At 35.7% G+C, this 26,517-nt stretch overlaps 2 protein-coding genes and 1 long non-coding RNA gene across 3 annotated transcripts; 1 reads left to right on the plus strand and 2 right to left on the minus strand.

The window, feature by feature from the left end:
• Positions 1 to 2,624: 2,624 nt before the first annotated feature.
• HTA6 (histone H2A 6) lies at positions 2,625 to 3,856 on the minus strand. The gene is made up of 2 exons (XM_059573764.2): positions 3,502 to 3,856; positions 2,625 to 3,088 (listed from the first exon to the last, which is right to left on the minus strand). Exons 1-2 carry the CDS (start codon positions 3,697 to 3,699, stop codon positions 2,846 to 2,848), a joined length of 441 nt encoding a protein of 146 aa, XP_059429747.1. The 5' UTR covers positions 3,700 to 3,856; the 3' UTR covers positions 2,625 to 2,845.
• A 1,952-nt stretch (positions 3,857 to 5,808) lies between these two features.
• On the minus strand, positions 5,809 to 18,848 carry LOC132163470 (uncharacterized). Its single transcript, XR_009438303.2, has 2 exons — positions 18,337 to 18,848; positions 5,809 to 6,302 (listed from the first exon to the last, which is right to left on the minus strand). It is a non-coding gene; the product is annotated as an uncharacterized LOC132163470 (long non-coding RNA).
• Positions 18,849 to 23,922: 5,074 nt separating this feature from the next.
• Positions 23,923 to 26,490, plus strand: LOC148584235 (uncharacterized). The gene is made up of 3 exons (XM_088518814.1): positions 23,923 to 25,916; positions 26,016 to 26,273; positions 26,370 to 26,490. The coding sequence occupies exons 1-3, from the start codon at positions 23,923 to 23,925 to the stop codon at positions 26,488 to 26,490; spliced, it is 2,373 nt and encodes a 790-aa protein (XP_088374940.1).
• The last annotated feature ends 27 nt before the right edge of the window (positions 26,491 to 26,517 follow it).

Raw genomic sequence — 26,517 nt, forward strand, 5'->3', positions numbered from 1 at the left:
CATGAACTTCTAGCTCATGGAATAGTAGTGCTAAAGCGTGCTTGAACAAAGAAGAGGAAGCAAGACGTCGAAGACGAAGAAGAAGGATTGCGTGCATAGATAGCCGTGAGAGGAGAGAGAGTGTTTTTAGAATTAAATAATTCATCAGGATCGGTACAGTAGAACCCAAAACATTGGGTTCTACTGTAGCATCTGATTGTTTAGGGAACAATATAGGGAGTCTGCTGGGGACATTTTTTGCGATTTTTTAGACATATTCCCTATATATAGGGAACAGACTCCCTTATAGGGAGTCTGCTGGGAATGCTCTTACCCAAAAAAAACTTCAATTGGGTCTAAGCTTTTTCTACTAAAAAAATATAATCATTGAATTTTGGCTCTTTTTGAAACTCATACAGAATGTGATTATAAAAATGGATATTGTTGTAGGATAAAAATGCAAAGCTTAACGAGTTCTAAATTCAGTTAGACTTCTGTCAGAAAGGTCAACCATAAAAGGCATACAACAACATGGTCCATAAACAACATTGGAATGAGTTGGTGCTGTTGGTGGAATTGAACTTGGAGTTGACCTTCTAAGAGCATCTCCATTAGCGATAGCTATTTTACTTATTTATTTTTCTATACAAATTTTAACAAATTTTTTATTTCATTTTTTGCTTTTTTTAAATATTATTATTTAATCTTCTTTTTTTTTTTCACATCTCTCTCTCCTAGAGCTGGGCACAGGTCCGGGCAGGGCGGGGCAGGGTGGGTATTGAACTTTTTTCCATCCACCCCACACCTTGCGGGTTTTGGGATTTCCAACCCGCCACCCGAGCACAATGAGCAATATCCGCGCAGGTTCAAGTGTTGCGGGGCGGGGAAATCGTCTGGGGGTTGTGCGGGTTGGGTTCTTTTCCTCCATTTTCATCTCTCTTGTTCTACAGATTTCTTTTCCTCCTACCCAACATCAGAACCCATAAACAATAGAAACGAAAATTTATTTGTTTGAACAAACAACCCAACATCAGATTAATGAATTTATCAAGATATCTCTTGGATCCTATTCATGAAAGAGGTCTAAAAAAAAAAAAAAAAAAAACCTGGATTGTAGTCTGTGGAGGTGGGAGCGACGCAGCAGCGTTTGAAGAGGTGGAGGGCGGTGTAGACGAGAGACGAAGAGAGAGCCACTAACGAGAGAGAACAACAAAAACGAATAGAGAGCAAGAGAACAAGAGAGGGACTAAGGGAGAGAGGCGGCAAAACAAAATAGAGAGAGGAGTTAGGATAAGTACCTAGGGTTTTTTCCTTTTTATACGAATGCGGGTTGGATCAGGGCGGGGCGGGTACCTGTAGGGAAAAAAAAACTCCTATTCCCGCAACCCGCCCCTGCCTGCACAGGTTGGATAAATCCTACCCGAACCCGCAAAAATACACACAAAACCCGTGTGGGGTGGGGCGGTTCGGGCGGGTTTTTGCCCACCCCTACTCTCTCCCCAATTCAACCCAAACCCTCCATGGCCAACCTCTACAATTATCTCTTCCCCTCCTTTCTCTCGCTTCATCCCTTCACAATCCAAGAAAAACTTAATTTTTAGAGTTTAACCAACACTACCACAAAAGAAGGATTTGATACAGCCTGCCTGCAGTGAATTTAAACCCCATTTACGACATTGGGTTCAGGTGCTCATGCTAGAAAATCTTTTGTTTGGATTTAAGATGATTTGAAGAAGCCAAGAGTTTGAGGGGTTATATAATGGTGAGGCTTACCGACCAAAGTCATGGCTTAGGTACTTTCTCTACAATGGACAACTCTCTTACACGCAAACCATATAAAATCAAAAGTTAATACAACAAACAAATGAAAATCAATAAATCATAGGCTTCGTCTTGGGGTGTAAGTCGGAAAGAAGGATTTGATACTATTATGAAAAATGAGAGGGGTTGTTGAGTGGGTTTGAACAAAAAACCAAGAATGCCTAAGTGAGGAAAAGGAAGAGGGAGAAAAAAAAAATTTAAAAAACATGAACATTTTTGTTACAGTAAATAGAAAGAAATTGCTACTACTATAGCAAAAAAGTTAGTTTAGCTTTTTCAAAGCTAATCTATTGGAGCTTAAAAAAAAGTAATAATAGGTAAATATAACTAATATTTCTCTTTTATCTAATATGCTAAAGAGTTGGATGGGAGAGAGGGAAAGAAAATGGAAAACTAAAAAAAATTAAAAAAATTGAGAACGAAATAAATAATTTGTTAAAGTTCAAATTAAAAAAGTAATAGCTAAATTTTAAAATTAAAATTAAAAAAAAAAAAAAAAAAAAAGGGGTTTGGAGATGCTCTTAATTATACATCTAAAAGTCCAAAAAAAAAGTTTGGATGCCAAAAACAAAAAAAAAAGGGAGAGAATCATCCAAAAAAGATGAGAGATCAAATATGAGGAAGCAGGATCGCTTTAGAAAAGGAAAAGATGTTCTTTGCTTTAACTTGCAGTCCAAATGGCATATGCACACCATTTGAAAGAATATATAAATAGAAAGCAAACCACATCTTCACTATTGATGAAGCATCCACACAACCAAACACCCCAAAATACAAACTAACAAACAACAAGAATGGATAAATGACCCAATGCAACAAAATCAAACAAGGAAAAAAGATATTCAGCTATTAATCACTAAATCTAAGTAATGAAACAAGTTGTTTCATCCATTAATTTCAGAGAAAATCCTAACAAAAAAGTCACAAGATCTTTCAAATTCATCAATTTTGCACTACACATACAACCAAAAAAAAATACAAAGATCCATCCTACACCCAAATTACATACAAATAAAAAAGAAGCAACTTGATTGGCGAGAGAAAGCTAAGCCTTCTTCGGAGACTTGGTGGCCCTGGCTGGAGACTTGGGCTCTTTAGCAGCCTTGTCTGCTGTCTTCTTGGGCAATAGAATAGGGTTGATGTTTGGAAGGACACCGCCATGAGCAATGGTAACGCCTGCAAGCAACTTCCCAAGCTCTTCATCGTTCCTCACTGCCAACAGAACATGCCTTGGAATTATCCTGTTCTTCTTGTTGTCACGAGCTGCATTTCCAGCCAATTCCAGCACCTTCACACACATTTATGCACAATTACTTCATAATCGAGAACGAAAAACATAGGCCGAAATTCAAGCAGTACAGAACAGAAAAAATATCAAAAGGAAAGAAAAACACCATTTTCACAAACCCACATGGAAAAAAGTAAAATCTACAAAAATTTCAACATGTTTTCTCGGAAAAATCACGACATGAAAAAAAAGGGCACGTCCGAGAAAAACCAGCCACTATTAATGCAATGTATAAATTTTCTGTCCCACATTTCCGGGAAAGTAAACATACATCTAGGGTAATTAACACAAGCGTCAACTACCAAACTATATCACAGACCCATGAATTTTCAGAGAAAAACTACCAACATCTAATTAAGCAAAATCACAGATCTGAGAAAAACAGAAAGACAGAGAGAGAGTAGTAGTATTACTTCAGCAGCTAGGTACTCGAGCACGGCGGCCAAGTAAACCGGAGCACCAGTCCCAACACGCTTCGCGTACCTCCCTTTCTTCAGGTACCGGCCTATCCTCCCGACGGGAAACTGCAAACCGGCCTTTACGGACCGGGAAACTGGCTTCTTCTTCGGCCCCCCACCACCTCTTCTTCCTCCGGCACCCTTCTTCTCCATCGAAACACTAACAATCCCACACCGCTAGACACTGCCCTCGCAGCTGGACCACAAAAATAACCGAAATTGATGAATGAATGATTTGTTTTAGGGCAAAACGAGAAATTTGGGGGAAGATGATGGAGTGGGATGAGTGGGATCGCTCTTGTAATTATATAGACGGGTGCCAAAGTGCGAACCATGTGGGCATGGCTCGTGAGTATTGGGGAGTGAGGCGTGGTGGCCGTTGGATTGGGGCCTTATCGACGGCTGTGAGGGGCGAGGGGGAGTTCCTGCCACGATCCGTGTATTTTGAAATAGACCAATGGGGAGCGAGTTTTAATTTTTGAATTTTGAATTTTTTTTTTTTTTTTTCTGTTGTGTAGATGCCACGTTTTAGAGGGTCATGAGTGGCTCATGACTCTTGAGCATCCGCCAATTATTTTTCAGTTTCCTGCTTTATTTCTATTCGAGAGGTACTTTAATTAGTTGGGACCATATTTAATGAAGCGAAGGTCACTAGTTCGAATTACCTTTCCTTTATCTTATGCAGACATGTAAAAAAAAAAAATAGTAATGCGAAAAATCACATATGATTTACAAAGCTACGAGAAAGAGAGAAACAACAAAAAAAAAAAAAGTTTATGGAGGAAGAAAGTGTAAAAATAGAAACCCTTTAGAAATGTAATTATCTGGCCATATTTTTGTGCCTAGTTTAGTTATTGTGTGTTAATATAATAATAATATGATGTTGTGGATGGATGTCACAGTATTTGTGCCTTCTAAGTTCTAACTTGTTGCTTTGCTGCCATTTTGGTGAGAATTGAACTCAAGAGTATGAGCTTTTTTCGTAATTAGACAAGAATGCAATTGGGATGGATGGCTTTCATCACAATTTTTGCGCAAGTGATTGGTGGTGGGCTCAGGGCCATCGAGTTATGAAGAAGTCCATTGGTTTGGTTCGAAAACCTATTCTAGGACGAAAATGTAAAATATACTTATTCTACAATAGAATGCGTAACACCTAATTCTTCCTTTTGCTAGGTCGTACATAGTTATGGGACCAAAAACAAAAGGGCTTAAAACGCCAACATCATATAATTGGAGAAGGATCCTCTTCAGTTGAATTCAACTAGAGAGGAGCCGTTCCTTTCTAAATGAAAGACAGAATTGTCAAAAAAATTATAAAATGATAATTCTGCCCTTCTAAATAAAGGGACCGATTCCTCTCCAGAATTCAATTGGAGAAAATACATTTCTCATACAATAGGCACTGGTTTAAAACTGAACCCAAGAGTAAGTGAATACAATTTATGGTGCGTTTCGCATTACAATTTTATAGTCAAAATGTGTGATTTTAAATTAAATCATAAAAATATTATTTGGAATTGCATTTTTAAAAAATTACAATTTAAAAACTCAAATTTATGTTTTCAAATAGTATGTAAAGACGTTTTTTTTAAAACACATAATTTTAAGGGTTAAACTGCGCTTTTTTCCAAGCAGTTCAAACCCTTGGCCTCTCCGATACCATCAACCTCTCATCACCACAAGCAGCCTTTGTTGTCTCTAACTCATAGCCTTCATCTTCTGAAACCTTTGACCCCTACCTTTTTTCCAATATTCTTCCTCTTCTACAATTCCTATGCGACAGTCGTTCGTTCATTGTTCACAATGCAATAATGTCCACAAGAATTGATGATCAGCTCACCTTTCTCATCCTCATCAATCTTCATCTCCTCTTGATCCTTCTCCCACCTTCAAGGCTTCAACAGGTTTCTCTCAACCCCTTCCATGATGTTCATTTACTCATGTATTTACTCATGTATGCAAATTCAAGGCCTCTCTTTTCTTGCTCTAATGAAATTTTAATTTCCTGCTCATATATATATAATTTTGTCTAACCCAAAACGGCATCGTTTTGGGCTAGGGGTGGGTGCTGAAGTTGCGAACAATTTCGAAATTTTAACTTGCTGATTGTGGGTATAATGAGCATAAAAAGTCAAATTGTTTGAGTTTTCAACTTTTGACAAAAAAGGAGCCAAAATTTGTAATTTTGACAAATAAAAATTCGAGCTTTGAATTTCAAATTGTAGGAGAATATCATTACAAAGAAGAAAATGCCAGATGGAGCCTCAAATCCTATAGCAATAAAGACTGATTTTCTAAAAATCTTACTCATCCTGTATCTGATAATTTCTTTTGAATAGCACGTAGAAGCAAGTTGTTGCACTTTTCTTGCTACCCAATCAATGAAACACCGCCAAGACAGAACTCGTACATAATCCAGCTAGATTTCTTCATACACGATCCCTCCTTTACCGTGGAAGAAAAGAATTCTTGAACCCAATAACATTCTCGCTCTTAATAATATCATAGACTTTGTCACAAGTATTTTCATTTTTCATGCCAGGTGCCACAAACTCCTGTCCTTGCCAATTGATTTTTTCTCGGTTTCTTTAGCTTTGTACAAACGTAAAGGTTCTCCAAATCAGCCCTGGTTTTCCTAGCTAGGAGCCTTTTCATCATAAAAAATAGACTCCTGGGCACCACCATTCCAAGGCAGAGCACTTCACCCCTAAACTTCCTCAACAAATGGTAGGTTATGATCTCATCCACTTCCACTGCAAAAGAACTATAGAAAGATGAGAATTCGATTTCTAAACTGAATTATGCATGAGAGAGTTATCAAAACAAGGGGAAGAAAGTGAGATTGGAAGATGAAATAGGAGACAAAGCATTCAAAAAGCAGGCAAACGTCAACTGAACAGCATCAGAAATTATACTGCCAAGAAAAGAGAAACAGGGTATGGTTATAGTTGCCTTGGGAAGGGAAGTAGGAACATTTTTGCCGACCATTAAAAGTTCCATAACAAACACATTTAAAGAAACCCTAAATTCATGTTAAGAACATCCATCGCAGATCCCAACATGACTCGGTGACATAGGACAGATTAGGAAAACTTTTCTAGGTGTGTCTGTTATGGAAATTGGGTTGAAGATCAAATGAGGGGTTGAAACAATTGAATTTTAGTGGTTTGAAGGCATTGATAGTTTAGGAAAGGGCATGCTGGGATTTTAGGGACAGACAATATTAGGGTTAATAGACTCGTTTCAAAGGATTTGAGCATTCCCAACAGCTACCCTAAAGCTGCTTTCCTTCTCTTTCATACATATAGGGAAAATCTAAAAAAAAATCACTAAAACTCATCTACAACAACTTCCTCATATCTTCCTTATACATTAAGATTGCTACAGTTGAACCTAATACAGTTGAACCCAATATTGGGTTCAACCACATGGTTTATTATAATCATAAAATGACATTTTCTCTCCTCTCACACCTTACTATGCAAAATAAATGAATATAATAAAATAAAAAAAAAAGTAAAAATAATAATATTTTAATATTATAGGAAAATATAAAGGAAAGCTGTTGTGAAGTGTATTTGAATAGGGAAGCAAAAAAGTAGTTTTGTTTCCTAAATTTAGGAAAAATGAGAAAGAATCTACTGTGAATGCTCTTACTAGTGACTATTAATAGTTAGGAAAATACATAGGCTTTTAAGGTTTTGATAGGGAAAGGGTAAGGATTGACTTGGGATTGCAAAGAGAAAAAATACTACAAAACCATGCTGCTGTCCAGGGCTGTACGAACAGTGACATGAACAATAATAGTGCATCAAAGAAGGACAGCAAAAAAGAGAGAAAAAGGAACATAATATGCCCCATCACTCATATTCCATTGAAGCATATATTTAAATAGAGAATAACTTCCATAAAAACTTGGCACAAATTAGGTCATTTGTGCCCTCCAATAAAAGAATGACACATCAACTTGGTACACCAAACATAATAAACTCGAAAACACATTTTCCCCTATCATCTTCAACCCATCAACAAAATGCTAATCCCCATTAAAGACAAAACCCCTAATTCCAAAATCGAAAGCCACCAACAGCTTCAGCTTCAAATTGTTCACAATTTTTAAGCTCATGCCAGAAAGAACAAACTAGTCCAGACAAAGAGTCTTCTTGGTGACTTCCATTATTCCATAGAACTTCAGATCCATTATTGCAAAAAGATCCTAATGGAGAAGAAAATTTGTCACTGGATTCCATTCCATTTTCTGGCTTGGAGAATTGGAGTGTAGGAGAATAACAAGTAATCATTTGTTTTTGTCTTTTTCAGTTTTGGTCTGATGTCATTATCTTATAGGAGGACACAAAAAACTTAGTTTGTAACAAGTCCTTATAAAAGTTATTCTCATTTAAATGAACTTTTGGCTCTTAACGTACAAAAATTAGGATTTGTAATTTGACTAGTAAACCAAAGACCTTTTTTTTTTTTTCTCTCTAGTAGTAAACCAAAAACTTTATTAAACCAAATAAACTACTAACTTGAACTCAAAGAAAGCAAACCCAAAAGACACTTACAAGCTTCTTGGAAGTTCTAGACTCCAATCAATTACCAAACTAACCTTAATTTGAAGGAATTGCAGAAAGTTACAGCTCAACCCTGATAACAAAACCACCCATACTTTTTTTTTATGGTAAAGTCATCTTAACCTCCTCAAACTACCACCACAATGATAATCTCCCCCTCAAACTATCAATTGCGACAATTTACCCTCAAAACTACCAAAACAATGACAATATACCCTCCAATGCTAGTAAAATGACACAATTATCCCTATAAAATTTTCAATAAAACAAACATATCCCTTACAATTTGAAAAAAAAAATTAAATATATTTAAAATTAAAAAAAAAAAAAAAAAAAAAAAAAAAAAAACTACTAAAATATTAAAAAGGTTTGAGGGTGGCCGGCCACCCCCTTGGCCATGTCTCCTTCCATCCTCGCTCATGCATTTGTGTATTATGCATTGAAATATGAACATTGTTCGTCTGTTGTAGAGCCGTACCAGACTATTCTGTTCTCACCAATTCAAAAAATTGTGATGCTTCTTTCCATTCACTATCTCCATCAATTTTATCAGACCACAGAGATGACCAGGATTCCTGGCCAAGCTTTTTCTCTGCTGATTTTTTAGTCACTCTTAGAAGTTTCTCTTCTTCAATTGAATCTGGAACTTTCTGGGCTTTCTTTCTAACCTTTTGCCTTTCCTCCCTGTTGCCTTCTCTGTGACAAGCGCTTTGCTCACTATCATCTCTCAAAATGGCACACTCATCAACAATCTTACTCTCCTTCTCTTCCCTATCCAGTACATGATTCTTTGAACTCATTTTTGCGCTGCCATGAAAGCCCTCCTTCATCCTATCCATGAGTTCTTTTGCGCTTCTAAGTTTGGCTTGAGCTTTCTTCATTGCCTCCTTCATGACCGGCCACCCCCTTGGCCCCTTTGGAGGTGGTCGCCCAAACCCAAAGGGGGGTGGTCGAAGGGGCCAAGGGGGTGGCCGGATCATCCCCAATTACCTAAGGGTGGTCCGGCACCCCTGTTTTTGTTTTATTTTTTATAAGTTCCAAACCCAAAGGGGGTTGGTTTCGACCACCCCCAAAGGGGCCAAGGGGGTGGCCGGATCGTCCCCAATTACCTAGGGGTGGTTCGGCCACCATCCAGAGGTGGTCCGGCACCCCTATTTTTGTTTTATTTTTTATTTTATTTTTTTTTTATAAGTTTTAGTATTTTTGTTTTATTTTAGTAAGGGTAATTGTGTCATTTTACTAACATTGGAGGTACATTGTCATTGTTTTGGTACTTTGGGAGATAAATTGTCGCAATTGATAGTTTGGGGGAGGGGGGGAGATTGTCATTGAAGTGGTAGTTTGAGAGGGTTAAGAGGACTTTACCATTTTTTTTAATAAGTAAACGGCCAAAGGGGAGGGGGAAGGGGAACAAAACTGCCCATACTTATCCCTAAAAAAAAAAAAAAAACCAACTGCCCATAGTTCAGGGGAAAGAAATCCCTTGTGAGCTGGCTCGTATAAGCTCGACTCAACTCATTTGGCTCAAATCATTAGCTCACTTGTGTGTGTGTATATATATATAGACACACACATATAAATATATACGTACATTAATATAAATAGGCTTTACAAATATAAGTGTGTGTATTATTAAGTGATCTGCGTGCAATTGCTTCCTTTCCGCTTTATTGCCCGTCTTCCTACTGGTTATATACTATACTTATACAATAGTTAATTCGTTATATATAGTGTACTACGCTTACTACTTACATTATACATATATAGTCTCTACTCTCTAGCTTTACATAATAACATATTGTTATCTATAGACTATAGTTATATACTATATTATATAATATGCTTTACATAGTTACATATTATATACTTATACTTTAGTTATATTACTAATATTAGTTACTTAGATAGTTGCATATACAATAGTCTATAGTTATAACTTATTAGTTAATATGTTAGTACTAGTTAATAATTACAATATCTTAGACATAAATGTTACTAATTATTCGCTAATATTTTACTCGTTAATAGTTAAAGAAATGGTTGATGTTCAATCGTGCCCTCTTAGAGAAATGGTTATAGTGCTATGGGCATGAGAGAGAGGTTTGGTGGAGAGTTGTGGCATTACTTGTACAAAAGATGCTTCTGTTGCGGCTCACATGAAGATTTTAGGTGGCTCCAATCAATAGAATGTAACATTTGCTAAAGTGGCTTATGACTAGAAGGTGGATGACTTTGCCTCGTTCTTCAAGGTGTTGTATTCAGTTAGGGTGAGACAGGAAGGTGAAGACATGCTTTGGTAGGTTCCCTCCAACAGAGGTTTGTTCACTGTCAGGTCTTTTTACAATGTCTTAGTTCGCAATGATGGCTCTCATTTCTCTTGGAAGAGTGTTTGGCAGACTAATATTCCTTTGAGTATGGCCTTTTTTGCTTGGTCATTGACCCGAGGTAAGATCCTTACCATGTACAATATGAGGAAACATCTTGTTATCATGATTTATAGGTGTTTTATGTGTAAAAAGAATAAGGAATCTGTGAACCATCTTCTTCTCCATTGTGAGGTTGTCAAGGCCTTATGAGATGTTTTCTTCAATCGATTCGGGTTGTCTTGGGTTATGCCTATATGAGTAGTCGACTTATATGCGTGTTGGTAAACTACTGGTAGAGCTCAGGGTACTGCTGTGTAGCCTGTGTGGAAGATGGTACCTTCGTGTTTGTTATGGTGTCTATGAATGAAAAGAAACGACAAAAGTTTTAAGAACCGTGAAAGAACTTTCGAGGAGGTTAAAAATTTATTTTTTATACTCAATATGTCTAGACAACTGCTTTCGTTTTTCCTTTGGTGATTAGTTATCACAATTTTCTTCTTTTTCCTCTAGCTAGATATTTTCTCAAGTATACTTTTTATGTACGTAGGGGCGCCTTACGCTTTTAATAATATCTCAATTACTTATTAAAAAAAAAAAAGTTAATAATTGTAATATATTAGACTTGTATGTTACTAGTTAACATGTTACTTAACTCGCTAAAACATATTACACTTCAAATGTTTTTCTTTTTCAGTTTTAATTGCATAAGTTCTTAGAAAATGTGAAATAGATCTTTCCGTTGGTTTTTTGTTCGAAATTGTGTCGTCCATTAGTAACACGTCAACATTTTTGCCACATCATATTAAAATAATATTTTTTAATGTGATGTGGCAAAAATGTTGACTTGGCACTATCGAACGACACAGTTTCGAACAAAAAACCAGCAAAATGTTCTATTGCACCTTTCCAATAAAATTAGGCGGTTAAAACTGAAAAAATAAAATATTTAAGGTGTAATCTGTTTTGACGCGTTGACTCAGGGATTTATCTCAAAAATACCCTATGTTAAATTAACTAATAACATAATATCTAGTCACATACAAGTCAACATATTGTAATTATTAACTAGCACTTATATATTAACTAATAAGTTATAACTATAGACTATAGTATAAGCGACTATGAGAGTAACTAACACTAATATATTATATATAACTATAGTATAAATATATAATTATGTAAGGGATATTATATAATATAGTATACAACTATAGTCTTTAGATAAAAATATGTTATTATATATAGCTAGAGGGTAGACAATATAGCATATGTATAATGTGAGTAAGTAGTACTAGTTAATAGTTATATATTATACTTATTAATTAATATACTTGTTATTGGTCAATATGTTTATACTAGTTACTATGTCGCTGGTTAATAATTATAATATATTAGACTTATATGTTAACATATTAACTTATAAAATAAATTCCATTTTTTTTTACATTATTACTTAATAAGGAACAACCAACAACAAGAAAACATAGAGCCGTTCTTCCCTCCTACCATTCCTTGTCCATGTTCCTCTAGTAGCAATGTTCAGTGTGTTCTCTGTAATCTCTTATAGACTCTGTTTCTATTGGTTTCATTTTAGATCTAGATCTAGTTTTTCAAACTCATATCTACTCGTCTTCCCTAGCCAAAGCGTGTCTTCTCGAGGATGTCTACAATGACGTGCTCCTCCACTACTGCTTGTAATAAGGATTTTTTTTTTTTAGTTTTTGTCCTAGTCTTTGGGTCGAGAACGTAAATTGTTTTTCTGACCTTTTAGGCCTAGAAGGAATAGATCGGTGTGGGAGATTCTCTCATGGCCGAAAAATAAAGTTTGAAAATTTGGGTTACCCATATCTTGAATGTAGTCTGCCTGGAACAAATCTGTTTCATAACTGTAATTGTACATGGGTTAGCGGAAACTGAAGTTATAGATAGTACTTGATTGTAAGAATTTTCTAATTGCATCTATGATTTTGTAACCTTATAGTTTTTTGCTATAATTTATCATAGATTTACGCTCTATGATGTAAGAGCTTTATGCTCTTGATTTTTTATCAATAAAATCTGACAAGATTTCCATTAAAAAAAAAAACATATTAACTCATAACTAGTAACATATTAACTAGTAACATCGAAGTTTAACATATTATAATTATTAACTAGTACTAACATATAAGTGTAACATAACTGGTTGATATGTTACACTTATTAGTTAATATGTTACTAGTTATTAGTCAATATATAGTTAAAAATTATAATATGTTAGAATTGTAAGTTATTAACGAGTAACGTAGAACTCTTAACATATTATAATTATGGGAAAATATATTATAAGTCCCTAAGTCAACGCGCCAAAATTAAAAACTCCCTAGACTTTTTTTTTCGACAATTTACTCCCTATGTTAATTGAAACTACAATAAACTTCCTATCGTCAATTTTTGTTAACTGCCGTTATTTTTATTTAAACGAACCGTTTCGCTTAAGTTCACTTCAGTCGATTTTTTGTATCCTACGTGTCAACATTGGACACGTAGGATCAAAACTCATCGTTTTGGACTATCCAAAACGGTGAGTTTTGGCTTAAACTTGAGGGTTTATTTTTTTGAAACCCCCAATTTAATAACACGATCTAGATCGTGAAACCACCAAGCCACCTCAAGCACAGAACCCACCGACGCAGAACCCACCGGCGACTGTACCCATCGGCACAACCACTCAGTCCAGTGTTAGTTCTCTGGCTAGGGTTCCGCGAAATCTAAAAATTTTGATTCAAAAAATTTTGGTTCGACGAAGGTATTTTCTGGAATTTGTTGATTGAAAGAAATGGAAGCTTTTTATAGTAGTTTTAGGAATCTTTTTGTTGTTCATGGTTTCTGATGGTGTTACTAATCTACATAGTGAGTTACTAGACCAGAGATTGTAAAACTACTATAAAAGGCTTCCATTTCTTTCAATCAACAAAACCCACAAACAAATTCTAGAAAATACCTTCGTCAAACCAAAATTTTTTGAAGCAAAATTTTCAGATTTCACGGAACCCTAGCCGGAGAACTAACGCCAAACTGAGTGGTTGCACCGGTGGGTTGTCGCTGGTGGGTTCTGCGCTTGAGGTGGCTTGGTGGTTTCATGATCTAGATCATGTTCTTTGGAATTGGGGATTTCAAAAAAATTAACCCTCAAGTTTAAGCCAAAACTCACCGTTTTGGATGGTTCAAAACGGTGAGTTTTGAACCTATGTGTCCAATGTGGACACGTAGGATACAAAAAATTGACTGAAGTGGATTTAAATGAAATGGTTCGTTTAAATAAAAATAACAGCAGTTAACAAAATTGACAGTAGGGAGTTTATTGTAGTTTCGATTGACCTAGGGAGTAAATTGTCGAAAAAAAAAAAAAAAAGACCTAGGGAGTTTTTAATTTTGGCGCGTTGACTTAGAGACTTATAATATATTTTCCCTATAATTATTAACTAGTAACATATTAACTAATAACTAGTAACATAGCCAATACTAAACTAGTAGCATGTTGTATGTTACTAGTTAATATGATACACTTGTTAGTTAATATGTAAGTACTAGTTTTTTTCTGATAAATCATAGCCAAAAATTATAAGGTTACAAAATCATAGATACAATCAAAAAATTCTTACAATCAAATACTATCTATGACTTCAGCTTCCACTAATCCATGTACAATTACAGTTATAAAACAGATATACTCCGGACATACTAAATCTAAGACATAGATAGCCCAAATTCCCAAACTTTATTTTCCAACCATGAGAGAATCTCCCATACCGATTTACTCCTTCTCAGCCTAAAAAGTAAGGAAAACAACTCAACCCAAAGACCATGACAAAAATAACAAAAAGTCAAAAATAAAAAACACAAAATCCTCAATACAAGCAGCAGAGGAGCACGACATCGTAAACATCCCTGAGAAGACACGCCTTGGCTAGTAAAGACGAGTAAATTTGAGTTTGAAACACTAGATCTAAAACAAAACCGCCAAAAACGAAGTCCATAAGAGACTACAAAGAAGACACCGAACACTGCTACCAGAGAGAAGAGAGACAGGGATAGGAAAAGGGAGGAGGGAATAATGGCTCCTCTGTGTTTTCTCATCGTTGAAATTTGGATGGTATTTGATAACAAGACAAACCACAATAAAATTGTATATGTTAGTACTAGTTAATATTAACTAATAGTACTAAAATATTAACTAGTAACATATTAACTAAAAGCATCTCCAGGTAAAATAGCTAATCAAAAAGTGCAATTTTTTATTTTAGCTACGGTTTTTTTTCTATACTCAATCCAATCGATTCTCTATTCTATCCAACGGTTGGGAAAAAGAGTTGTTTTTAATCCAATAGCAGCAATTGCAGATGTTAAAACCAAGGTAACTTTCCACCTGCATTACTCCCAGTCGTCCGATCTTCAAATTAATTTGAGCCATTGATTTTTTAAAAAAAATATATATCTCCCAATGCACAGTCCACATGTCATTCATGCGAAAATCCTCAAAATCCCTCAAAACACTTTTTCAACCATCACCAAAATTAATCATAATCCTAGTTGTTGCTTCAAACATCAATTGAAACTCAAAATCTTCAAGGCTTGTGAGTGTTTTGTCACAAAAACGAAAAGGAACCAAAAAAAAAAAAAAAAAAGAAAGAAAGAAAGAAAAGAAAAAGAAGAAGAAAACATATATACAGAGAAAGAGAGATCTCTCAACACTGTGGGTGGCGACGCTTGTGTGTCGACGAGGTGAGCGTGAATCGAAGGGCGGTTGTTGGTGGGTCTTCAAAGCTGGCTTTGGTGGCACAACCACCACTGGGCGGTCTCCGACCACGAAGCATGTCAGAGTAGCCGTTCCACATGGTCGCCAACCTTAGGGCGTTGTTTTTTTCCCGGTTGGATGTTGGAGAGAGTGGATCTGTGTGGGCTTCAATCATTGAAAGGGGATGTTTGTGGGGGCTGCCAGCTGTTGCCAGTGGCCACCACTCATTGTGTGGGGCAATGTGAGAGAGATTGAGCAGTGTAGTGAGCTGCATATGGGTTGTCCTGTGACGATGTGAGATAAAAGAAATGGACGTAAACAGGAGAGCAACCAAAGGAAGGGGCAATGGCTATTACCACCACCGTTGGAGGTTGTCGCCTGCCATAGGCAGACGGTCATTAGGCACCTAATGGCGGGGGTATATTGTACTAATTTTCTTTAGTTAAAATGTAACAGCCCAAAGAAAAGCGCTAGCCACATCTGCGCTATCACCGCAAAATGACTAGTCAATTTGGAGCTTTCTCAGAATCACTTATAAACCGTTCACTCTCTATGTGGGAAACTCAACTTCCCAATATGGGACTAGGGTGTTATAGACCCTCGCTTTATCCCCTAACGTCCTCGTTAGGGCTACGCCATGCAATATTGATAGTACCACATGGCGTTACTAGATGGCTCTAATACCATTTGTAACGACTTAGGGAAAAGCGTTAGTCACATCTATGTTATCACTCCCAATTAACCAGTCTTTTTGGGGTGATAAGCGCATATGTGATTAGTGTTTTTCCCTCTGTCGTCAGGTATGTTAGAGCATATTATGGAGTTTCTAGAATTATGTCACAGTTAAAGACTATAGTTGAAGTCTATTCATAGTTAAAGACTTTCACCTAGCTGCAGTTGAAGTATAGTCACAGTTGAAAACTATCACTAGCTAGAGTAAAAGTCTATTTGTATCCGACATGATTCTCCTATAAATAAGAGCATGTTATATTGTAAATATCGCTTGGAGAAATAAGAGTTTAATGTAACCTTAGGACTTTATCCCATGGATGTAGGTCATATATTGAAACCGAACCACGTAAATCTATGTCATTATTATTATTATTTCCACTTTATATTTATTTGTTCAACGCATTATTAGTTTCTATATGGTATCAGAGCTATAGGCTAACACAAGTTTCGATCCTGTAGATTTCAAAATTTTATTTTCTTCGAATTTGTATTTTCTATTTCTTTTGGGTCATTTAGCTCAACAATGAGTATTACATCAGTGAGCCAATCGTATCGAAGCTCGCGCCAATGTACTACAGTCGATCGTCTCAGATCTCTTCGGAACAACGTCATAAAAGGCTCGAAGTGCCACACACACCCCCTGAAGTTTTTGTCACGTGCCACCACCGACCACCACGCGCCGCCAACATCAGTCGGTTCAAAGAAAAACCACCAGATCTTAGATCGAAGGCTGCCGATCTACACATCCCCATCAAAATCAGCCCAATCTGTGCATTGGCGCGCCCTCATGCGTCGCGCCGCCTCTAGCTGTTCCCGATCAACTATCGTTGACAGTCACAATCAAATCCCTCTACTCTAGCTAGTGATAATTTTTAACTGTGACTAGACTTTAATTGCAGCTAGGTGATAGTCTTTAACTGTAACTAGACTTCAACTATAGTCTTCAATTGTGACTAATTATAGAACTCCATAATCTGTTCTAACAAGGTCGACTCAAATACCAGCCCTACTTGCTCAACTCATATAATCAATAGAAGGCAATGCACTTGTGATTTGTAATTAACTAGAGATTATAGCTTGATAAAGGTATATAAAACAAGAAGAGTACACACTAATTGCAAAATGGAATTACTTGACCCATATTCGTGAGTTTCTCAATAAAACCTTATGGAAAATCAATCTGCAATATTCATCATTTCCCAATAAGGTTCATTTTAAACCTAAAAGTAAATGATCCCATCTCTAGGATTAAAATAAAAAAAGTAAACATATATAAGATCTTTCAACAAAGGCTAGAAAGAAGTTGAAAAAGTGCATGCAAATCGTCATACTTCTTTGTCTTTGCCTCACTAAGAAAGCTGCTTGAAAACTACGTGATATCTAGAATAATGGTGAAGAAGAAGAAAATGTCAAAAGGGAACAATACATCGGTGGTTACTAACCCAATATACTAACATAACCGTAAGAAAGACATGGCAGCGGCAACGATTATGTACTCACTAATTCACATGCAACAAAAACATTAGTGTATCAAAATATATTACATGATAAAATGCGAGTCAGAGATATTCCCAGATGAAATTTGAAGGCTTAAAGAAACTCTTTATGGTACCAAAAGCACAAATTATTTGCTTCCACAACGAATTTAGTACATCAGATCATAAAAGAAAAGCAATGGTTGTGCACGTTGGTTCATAAGCAACCAGAGGAGCTCATAAGCTACAAGTACATATTAAATTTCAACTTTATCTGTTATGTCACACATAATGGTAATCATGAGGTAATTTGCAACACCTTTTCTCTTCTTAATCCCTCTAAGACCATAATTTCAAGCATCCCAAAATCACCAATAGGGTTAAAAAAAAATTATGGCTGGCTCCAGGTAGCATTCTAAAAGGGCCTACAAATTACTCCAACACTAAATTAACAATAACGGGATTTTTTTTAATAGGAATTTGAAACAGGGATATCCGTTTATTTCTATCAATACTAGGTAAATATTAGTATTTGTAATTTTTTTTTTTTTTTTTAAAAAAAAAAAAAAAAAAAAAAAAGTACAGCAGGATTCAAGTGCATGAGCAAGATACCCATGTAAAATCAAGCACTCAAACCAATTTAATTCGTTAACAGTCAAAGATCTTGACGGTGTATCAACAAAGATCAACAGAATAGGGGGAAAAAAACTAAAATCAACAACATTATTCCAAAACTTAGGAAAAAGATTCAAACTGGATATATATAAACAACAATATAGATAAAAGGTAAAAATAAAAACGGTCGTGAAACAGATAGAGTTAGCAGAAAGAATGCACAATGAGAAGGGAGGAAGGTCTCGTACCTACCAAGCGCAGGCCCCGTTGAAACAGCCATTCAATGGAAAAGAACCCAGATCTGACTTGAAGGTTAGGATGATGAAAAAAGATCTTTTAAGAGATTTAGGGTTTAGCGTTTAGAGATTTAGGATTTAGGTTTTCACAAGGTCAAGGAAACTGAGCGAGAATCGAGTGGCGAGAACAATAGATCGTGGAATATGGCATGAAAATTCCGGCGACAAAATCTAAGCAATCAGATATTTGGGGTAAAAAAAAATTATGTTCTTTAGGTATAGGAGGGATCGTGCATGAAGAAATCTGGAGTATGGATGGGTTTCCTCCGGCAGGTGTCTCATTGATTGGATTTGAGGCGGTGCTACTAGGCACAAGATGGTGAAATCAAGCTATGATTCCAATCAGTGCAATCGCCGTCAACGAAAAACGCCGAGTCTCGGATACAAAAGTGTCGCTATTTGGAGAGGAATGCCGCTGAGATCTTCATCCAAAACGTTTCGAGTGCGTCACCGAATTTTTGGGTATGACAAAAACGTAGAAGACAGCTGTCAGCTGCCATGATTGATAAGAAACTGATTGAACTTATCTACATTATTAAAAAAAATTAAAAAAACTATCACATATTTATTGTAATTTTTTAATAGTACATTTAATTTTATTCTCGTGCTTTTTCATTAAAAACTTCAAATTAAATTGGATAAATATATTATAAGTCTTAGAGTCAACTCGCCAAAACTAAAAAATTATTAGGATTTTTTTTTGAATTTTTACCCTGTAGGTTAACCGAAATGCCAATAAAATTTCTATCGTTAGATTTTTGTAATGCCCGTTATCCCAATCAAAACACACAGTTTTGTCACGTCAGCATAATAATTTTTTATTAATTTAATTTAAAATTTATTTAAAAAAAAAAAAAAAAAAAAAAAAAAAGAAGTTAAAAAGGTGACCAGCAGTGGGGCTGCCACCCCCCAACCCATATGAGGTGGCCACAAGCCACCCTAGGGGTGCAAAGGCGGGCGGTTAAAAACCGCCCGCTAACCGCTATAACCGCCAACCGTCTAACCGCCTAACCGTCTAACCGCATTAACCGCTAACCGCTATAACCGCCTAGCGTTTAGCGGTTATTGGGTCTACTAACCGTAACCGCTAACCGCCTTTTTATATAATATATTTTTATAATTATAATTATAAAAATATTTATAGATGTAACATAATCACTTGATCATTAAATCACAATTTTTTAAAAAAATAATTAAATCACAATTTGAGTATTAATATATTATCACTATAATTTATATGATTATATCATATAATCACTTGATTATTAAATCACAATTTTTTTAAAAAAATAATTAAATCACAATTTGAGTATTAATATATTATCACTATAATTTATATGATTATATCATATGAGATTGATCATTAAATCATTTGATTATATAATAACAAATTATACATATATAATATGACATAACTCATAAGTATACCAATTCATACTAATACAACAATTAAATATCTAGAGACTTATTTCCAATGTATGTTATAAACTTATAAGTTTATATATGTTATAAGTCTATATAAGTCTACATATGTATATGAATAATATAAATATATAATATCAATACTTAATCATATGATTCAATGACAATTTAAATACTTTATTTAAGACTTCAAGTGAATTATATTATTAATGTACAATGATGATATGATTCGTATAATATCAAATTAAGTAATTGACATTGAATTAAACAATGACCAATGTGTTACTTATAAACACAATTTAAGTATCACTACAAAAAAAAGGTCGTTTCTTCACGTGTCAAACAGTAACATTTTTTTGGCACGTCAGTAAATGCTGACGTGTTAAAAGTAGCACGTCAGCAAATTATTTACTGACGTGTTAAAATGTACACGTCAATATTTACTGACGTGTTGAAAACAACACGTCAGTATTTACTGACGTGTTACTTTGGCACGTCAGTAAATTTGAACCAAATTTAATTGTGACATCATTTTAAAATTAATAAATAATTGGCTGATTATTTACTGACGTGTCAAATACTGACACGTCAATAAATATTGACGTGTCAAATTGACACGTCAGCAATTGTTGACGTGTCAACTTGACACGTCAATATTTATTGACGTGTCAAATTGACACGTCAAGATTTATTGACGTGTCAATTTGACACGTCAATAAATCTTGACGTGTCAATTTGACACGTCAACAATTGCTGACGTGTCAAAGAGACACGTCAGTAAATATAATATATATATATATATATATTATACATATATATATATATATATATATATATATATATATAGGATTGATCCCAACATTATCAGATTAATTTAATATTGTACAATATGATTGAATTCCAATTAACATTCAATAAAATTAATTTTTAGAAAAGAAACACCGGCCAGTACTTTAATATATATATATACTTCTCTTTTACAAGACGTACCGTAACCCATGCCATTTGAACATTCAAAATTAAAAAAAAAAAATAAGAAAATTCCCAACTGTTAGCCATGTTTTACTCGAGATACCGTATATATATATATAGCAAAACCATGCAAAAGGATATATATATAACATGGCTATTTAACGTGCATGCATGGTTCAAATTAGACTAAAGGATATATATATATAACATGCATTTTTCTCGATCTCATTCATTTAATTATGAGATACCAAATTTGGTATTTCATTAATTAAAATAATTAAAGTAACAATATTGGTGATAGATGATATTAAAGTTTTGACAAACACACACACACACATATATATATATATATATATATATATATATATATATATATATATAAATCATGCACGCTATATATTATTTAGGTTTGAGCCATGCACGTTAAATTGAAATTGTTGTTTGTAAGAGTAACTGCACTATTCACGTACATAAAATAAAACCAAATACATGAGAACTCAAATGAAATACAAAAGAGGAAAACATAAATTATATTAGTATTAATATAATTAATGCTATATTAATTATAAACATATAAACGTACATGTATATATATACATACAAAACAGACAAATATTAGTTATATTAGTATTAATATATATAATTAATACTATAACATATATATAAACATATTTATATATATACATATATTAAATAATTCCTGACGGGCCACTTAGGCACGTCAGGAATTACTGACGTGCCACATGTGGCGCGTCAGTAATTCCTGACGTGCCTATGTGGCACGTCAGGAACGTGCGTTGGGAAGGCCAGCGCCTGCTGGCCGTCCCATCGCACGCATACACAGTTGTTTTAATCATCATTTTTTTTTCTTTTTTTCTTTTGATTTTCCCAGCTGATATTTTCTCTCTTTCCCCTGCTATTCCATTATCGCACGCACGCAGCACACTTCTCTTCTCCCGCGCGCCATCCCTGCAGGTATGGTTCTTCTTCATTTTCTTCTATCTCCTCCCTCACTCTTCCTCATTTTCTTCTAGCTCCTCCTTCATTTTCTCTGTGATAAGCTTAATTTATCTCTCTGCAGCAGCAACGTAGCACTCTCTCTCCTAGCTAGCTCTCTCCGGCGGCCACGTCCACTTCGCCGTTGCCGTCTCCGGCGATTCTCCGGCCAATCTGCTCCGCCAATCTCCACCATCTCTCCTGCAGGTATATATATATATATATATATGTATATATATATATTGTTTTATTTTATAACTATAAATATTGATTTATTTTATATATAATATTGTTTTAATATTGCAGAATATTGTTTTATTGCATAATATTGTGTTGTTTTATAAATTTGATGTTTTATTCTGTCATATATTTCAATAATGCACTGGATTGAGTATTTGTGAGCATCTAATTGAGCTGAAATTTTTTTTCTTTTTAGGAATATCTAATAATTAATTACTTATTGTACGTTGGATATGCACATGCATGCAAAATGATGTTTCTCATGCTAGCTAGGTTTTTGTTTGAAAATATAATTGCTAAAGGTTGGCTTATTAGTAAAGAATTTATAAAACATTATATGAATTTTAATCTATCATTCATTTCAATATCGTTTGACCTTCTAATTAATTAGTACGTGTAGTGCGTGGTGATATATAATATTTATAGAGATTTAGTTTAAGACTTTGTTTAATTAATATTCAACGTTAATGAGTTTTTTAATATTCTTTTAACCATAAACGTTATGGATTAATTTGTAAGTTATAAAGTCACACAACGCGAGGATTCAATCCGAATTACATGGATTTAACGGGAAAAAGAGTTGGCAAAAGTGCAAACCTTGTCAAACTTAAATAGACGTGCTATATTGAATAAGCAAAAAGTCATGACTTTGTTTTTTAGACTATTTTTTCGCACTTTTGTTTTGAGTTTTTTTAACAAATCTAATCATAATTAAACACATAACCTAAAACACTTGCAAAATATATTCAATTTGATTCTTACTTTATTCTATCCCACATATATTATTTTTTCAAACAAAAAAAAAAAACCATACAAAACGGATAAAATTTTGGTTAATTTGAGGAACTTATATAGCTTGTTCTTGTTGAAATATAACGCATTAAAATTTATATTACCTAAAAACTAGTTGGAATTTTGTTAAAATTGTGATTAATATGAAAGAAATTAATCTAATGTGTCAATAACCCAAGAAACGTCCGAACCAAAAATATATATTACCAAAACATTTGCCATATTTGCAATACACTCAAAATTCCTTTAACCTTTATATATATCATATACAAAATAAATAAATACACCAAACAAAAGAGTTGTATGACCCATGCATGTCATCACCTACTAATTCATGCCAAAGGCTAACGACATTTAAGCTATATTTATTGTATTTAGGGTCCTCGTAACGAACCTAGCTCGGTAGATGTACTAGAACAACCTTATAAGTTATAAGCTAGCTATAATTAATTTGTTTAGGGTCCCCACCAAAGAAAATGCTTAAATTTTGGATCAAGTATTTTTTTTTTATTTGGTTTTTGTAGATTAATTATAATAGATAAGGGTTATAAATACACCCTTCAGTACGGTTGAATGTAGATACGCATGAATATGTATATATTTTTGGACATAAACAATTTAACCCTATACGAGAATGTATAGGTTTATATTTCTAATGTGGTTCAAATATTTAGGTATCGGTTTATGTTTATATACATGCATGTGCTTGAAAGTATGTATACAATTTGTAAGTCTTATGTATTTATTCCTAACTCATGTACGTAGATAAAAATGGACAAGAGTTGGATGACAAAGTCTAGGGGTACGAGGGAATACAGAGACGGGTGTAGAATGTTTGTGGAGTTTGCAGTTAGTAACTGTAGAACCCTTGATGGATTCATCTATTGCCCTTGTAAGGTTTGTCGAAATAACCGGCGCCACCCGCCGGGTTTCGTATTCGACCACTTGACAGGGGGAAATGGAATGATGCCGGAATACACACTTTGGTTCTATCACGGTGAGAAGCATGTACAGGGTCCTGATACCGGGTCTAATTCCAATCGCCCGGCCTCAGATGCGGGTGCATCTGCAAATCAGGGTGGAGACATGCACGGAATGTTGCGTGATTTATTCGGCATGCACGAAGTAGTTAGGGAAGACAATTGTGAGCCTCAGGCCGTAGTGCAAGGGGGTGAGGAAATTGTGACCGAAGAAGCCGCTGAAGGCGATGCACTAAAGTACTATGCCCTTCTAAAAAAGGCGGAGAAGCCACTTCATACTGGGACAAAACATAGCAAATTAAGTGCCACTGTTCACCTGTACAACTTGAAGTGTGTTGGTGGAGTTAGTAACTCGATTTTCTCGGCTTTCCTAGAGTTCATCAATCAGTTGCTACCCGAGACTAGTGAAACTCTGCCAGTTAATACATATGAGGCGAAAAAGTTTTTGCGAGACATGGGACTAGGCTATGAGAAGATTCCAGCGTGCCGTAATGACTGTATGCTATTCTGGAAGGGCAATAAAGAGTTGGATTCATGTACCGTATGTGGAGAATCTAAATGGACGGAAGCAATCAATTTAGATGAGGACGGTCAACCCATATCATCGGGCAAGAAACGTCCGGTGAAGGTGTTGCGGTGGTTTCCACTCATACCACGACTACAGAGGTTGTTTATGTCAGAACATACAGCACGCTTTATGAGGTGGCATGCAGAAGGCCGCACTAAGGATGGCGTATTGAGGCATCCAGCCGACGGCTTAGCATGGAAGTCATTTGACAATTTACATCAGGAGTTTTCAGCGGATAGCAGGAATGTAAGGCTCGGACTAACCTCTGATGGATTTAATCCATTTGGGAATATGACTACATCGCACAGCACTTGGCCTATAATGGTTGTACCCTACAACTTGCCTCCTTGGATGTGCATGAAACACACATCTTTTATACTATCATTGATTATCCCGGGCCCAAGTTCACCTGGAATGGATATAGATGTCTACCTTCAACCCTTAATTGAAGAGTTACAAGAACTATGGAATGTAGGGGTTCGCACATATGACGTCTCAAAGAAAAATAATTTTGTTATGCGAGCGCAGTTGATGTGGACAATTAATGACTTCCCAGCATATGCAGATTTGTCTGGATGGTCTACCAAGGGTGAGAAGGCATGTCCGTGTTGTATGAACTCGACATGGTCAAAATGGTTAAAACATGGCCATAAATGGTGTTATATGGGGCACAGGCGATACTTGCCCATGGATCATCCATGGAGACGAAACAAAAGCACATTTGACGGCAACGTAGAACTAGAATGTGCCCCTGATGTGCCAAGTGGAGATGAAGTCATAAGCCAATTAGAAGGGATGGTGTTTGGGGATGAGAACGCCGGTCAGGCAAGGGAGGCTGAGAAAAAAGAAAGAAAAAAGCAGAAGACGAATAATGGCCATGTAGTGTGGAAGAAGAAAAGTATTTTCTTTAGATTGCCGTATTGGAAAGATAATTTATTGCGGCATAATCTTGATGTTATGCACATAGAAAAAAACGTCATGGACAACATACTTGGTACAATACTGGACATTCCAGGGAAAACGAAGGACAACCACGCCGCCCGCTTAGATTTGCAAGAAATGGGCTTGAGACGTACACTTCATACATTTGTGGACCCGCAGGATGGTAAGACCTATTATCAACAAGCTACCCACACGATGTCCAAGGATGATAAAACACATTTTTTGAAAGTGCTACGAAATGTAAGGGTGCCCGACGGATATGCCTCGAACATTTCTCGTTGTATACGACTTAAGGACCGTACGATATCGGGGTTAAAGAGTCATGACAGTCATGTACTGATGCAGCAGCTTCTACCTATTGCATTGCGTGGTTCACTTCCAAGCAATGTGGTTAGACCTCTTGTTGAGATGTCCACATTCTTCAGGTGCCTATGTTCAACAACATTGACCGAACAGGATATTGACCGACTACAGTGTGACATCTGTATCACGTTGTGCAAGATGGAACAAGTTTTCCCCCCCAGCTTCTTTACGAGCATGGTTCATGTGGTCGTGCATCTTATCCGTGAATGCCGACTCGGTGGACCTGTACAGTATAGATGGATGTATCCGGCAGAGAGGTAAAATTTGTTTACGGATATATTTCTATTTTTTGGTTTCAGGTGCCAATACATGACAAGTACTAACTAAACTGAAAATATGTATTGGTTCATATTTAGGAGCCTTGGAGTATTCAAATCTAATGTGCGCAACAAAGCGGCTCCCGAGGGCTGCATTGCGGAGGGCTACATAGCAACTGAGTTGGTGACGTTTTGTTCGAGATATTTAGAGAATACACCAACCTTTCACAATAGGATACAAAGAAATCTGGATGGTTCAAAGGGAAATGGAACACGAGTCCGACTCGACCGAATCACAATGACACAGATACACCGGTATATTATGTTCAACTTGGACGAGTTTCATCAATTGCGGATGTAAGTAGAGATCTTTTGTTGGTACATTGCATGCTCAATGAACTTGTGACAATATTGCTCGTATTGAATTATAATTAACATAATTTCGAATTGTAGGATGCACATAGATACGCTTAGGCGATCATGCAATAGGGGACGAACAACAGAGGCTCAGTTGGAGACCCAACATTATGACTTGTTCTGCGAGTGGTACCGTGACTACGTAAGAATGATGTGATGTTTACCTTATCACAATTGTCGGAGT

The sequence above is a fragment of the Corylus avellana genome, chromosome 8, assembly GCF_965113065.1.
Source record: "Corylus avellana chromosome 8, dhCorAvel1.hap1.2, whole genome shotgun sequence".
NCBI classification, from domain to species: domain Eukaryota; kingdom Viridiplantae; phylum Streptophyta; class Magnoliopsida; order Fagales; family Betulaceae; genus Corylus; species Corylus avellana.

Bases quoted from the DNA above. Each gene is read 5' to 3' on its own strand.
- HTA6 (XM_059573764.2), bottom strand. From the start codon at position 3,699: ATGGAGAAGAAGGGTGCCGGAGGAAGAAGAGGTGGTGGGGGGCCGAAG. The intron at 3,089-3,501 runs GTAATACTACTA...ATGTGTGTGAAG, and splicing joins TCGAGTACCTAGCTGCTGAA to GTGCTGGAATTGGCTGGAAA.
- LOC148584235 (XM_088518814.1), top strand. From the start codon at position 23,923: ATGCACGAAGTAGTTAGGGAAGACAATTGTGAGCCTCAGGCCGTAGTG. The intron at 25,917-26,015 runs GTAAAATTTGTT...GTTCATATTTAG, and splicing joins TGGATGTATCCGGCAGAGAG to GAGCCTTGGAGTATTCAAAT. The intron at 26,274-26,369 runs GTAAGTAGAGAT...TTCGAATTGTAG, and splicing joins GAGTTTCATCAATTGCGGAT to GATGCACATAGATACGCTTA.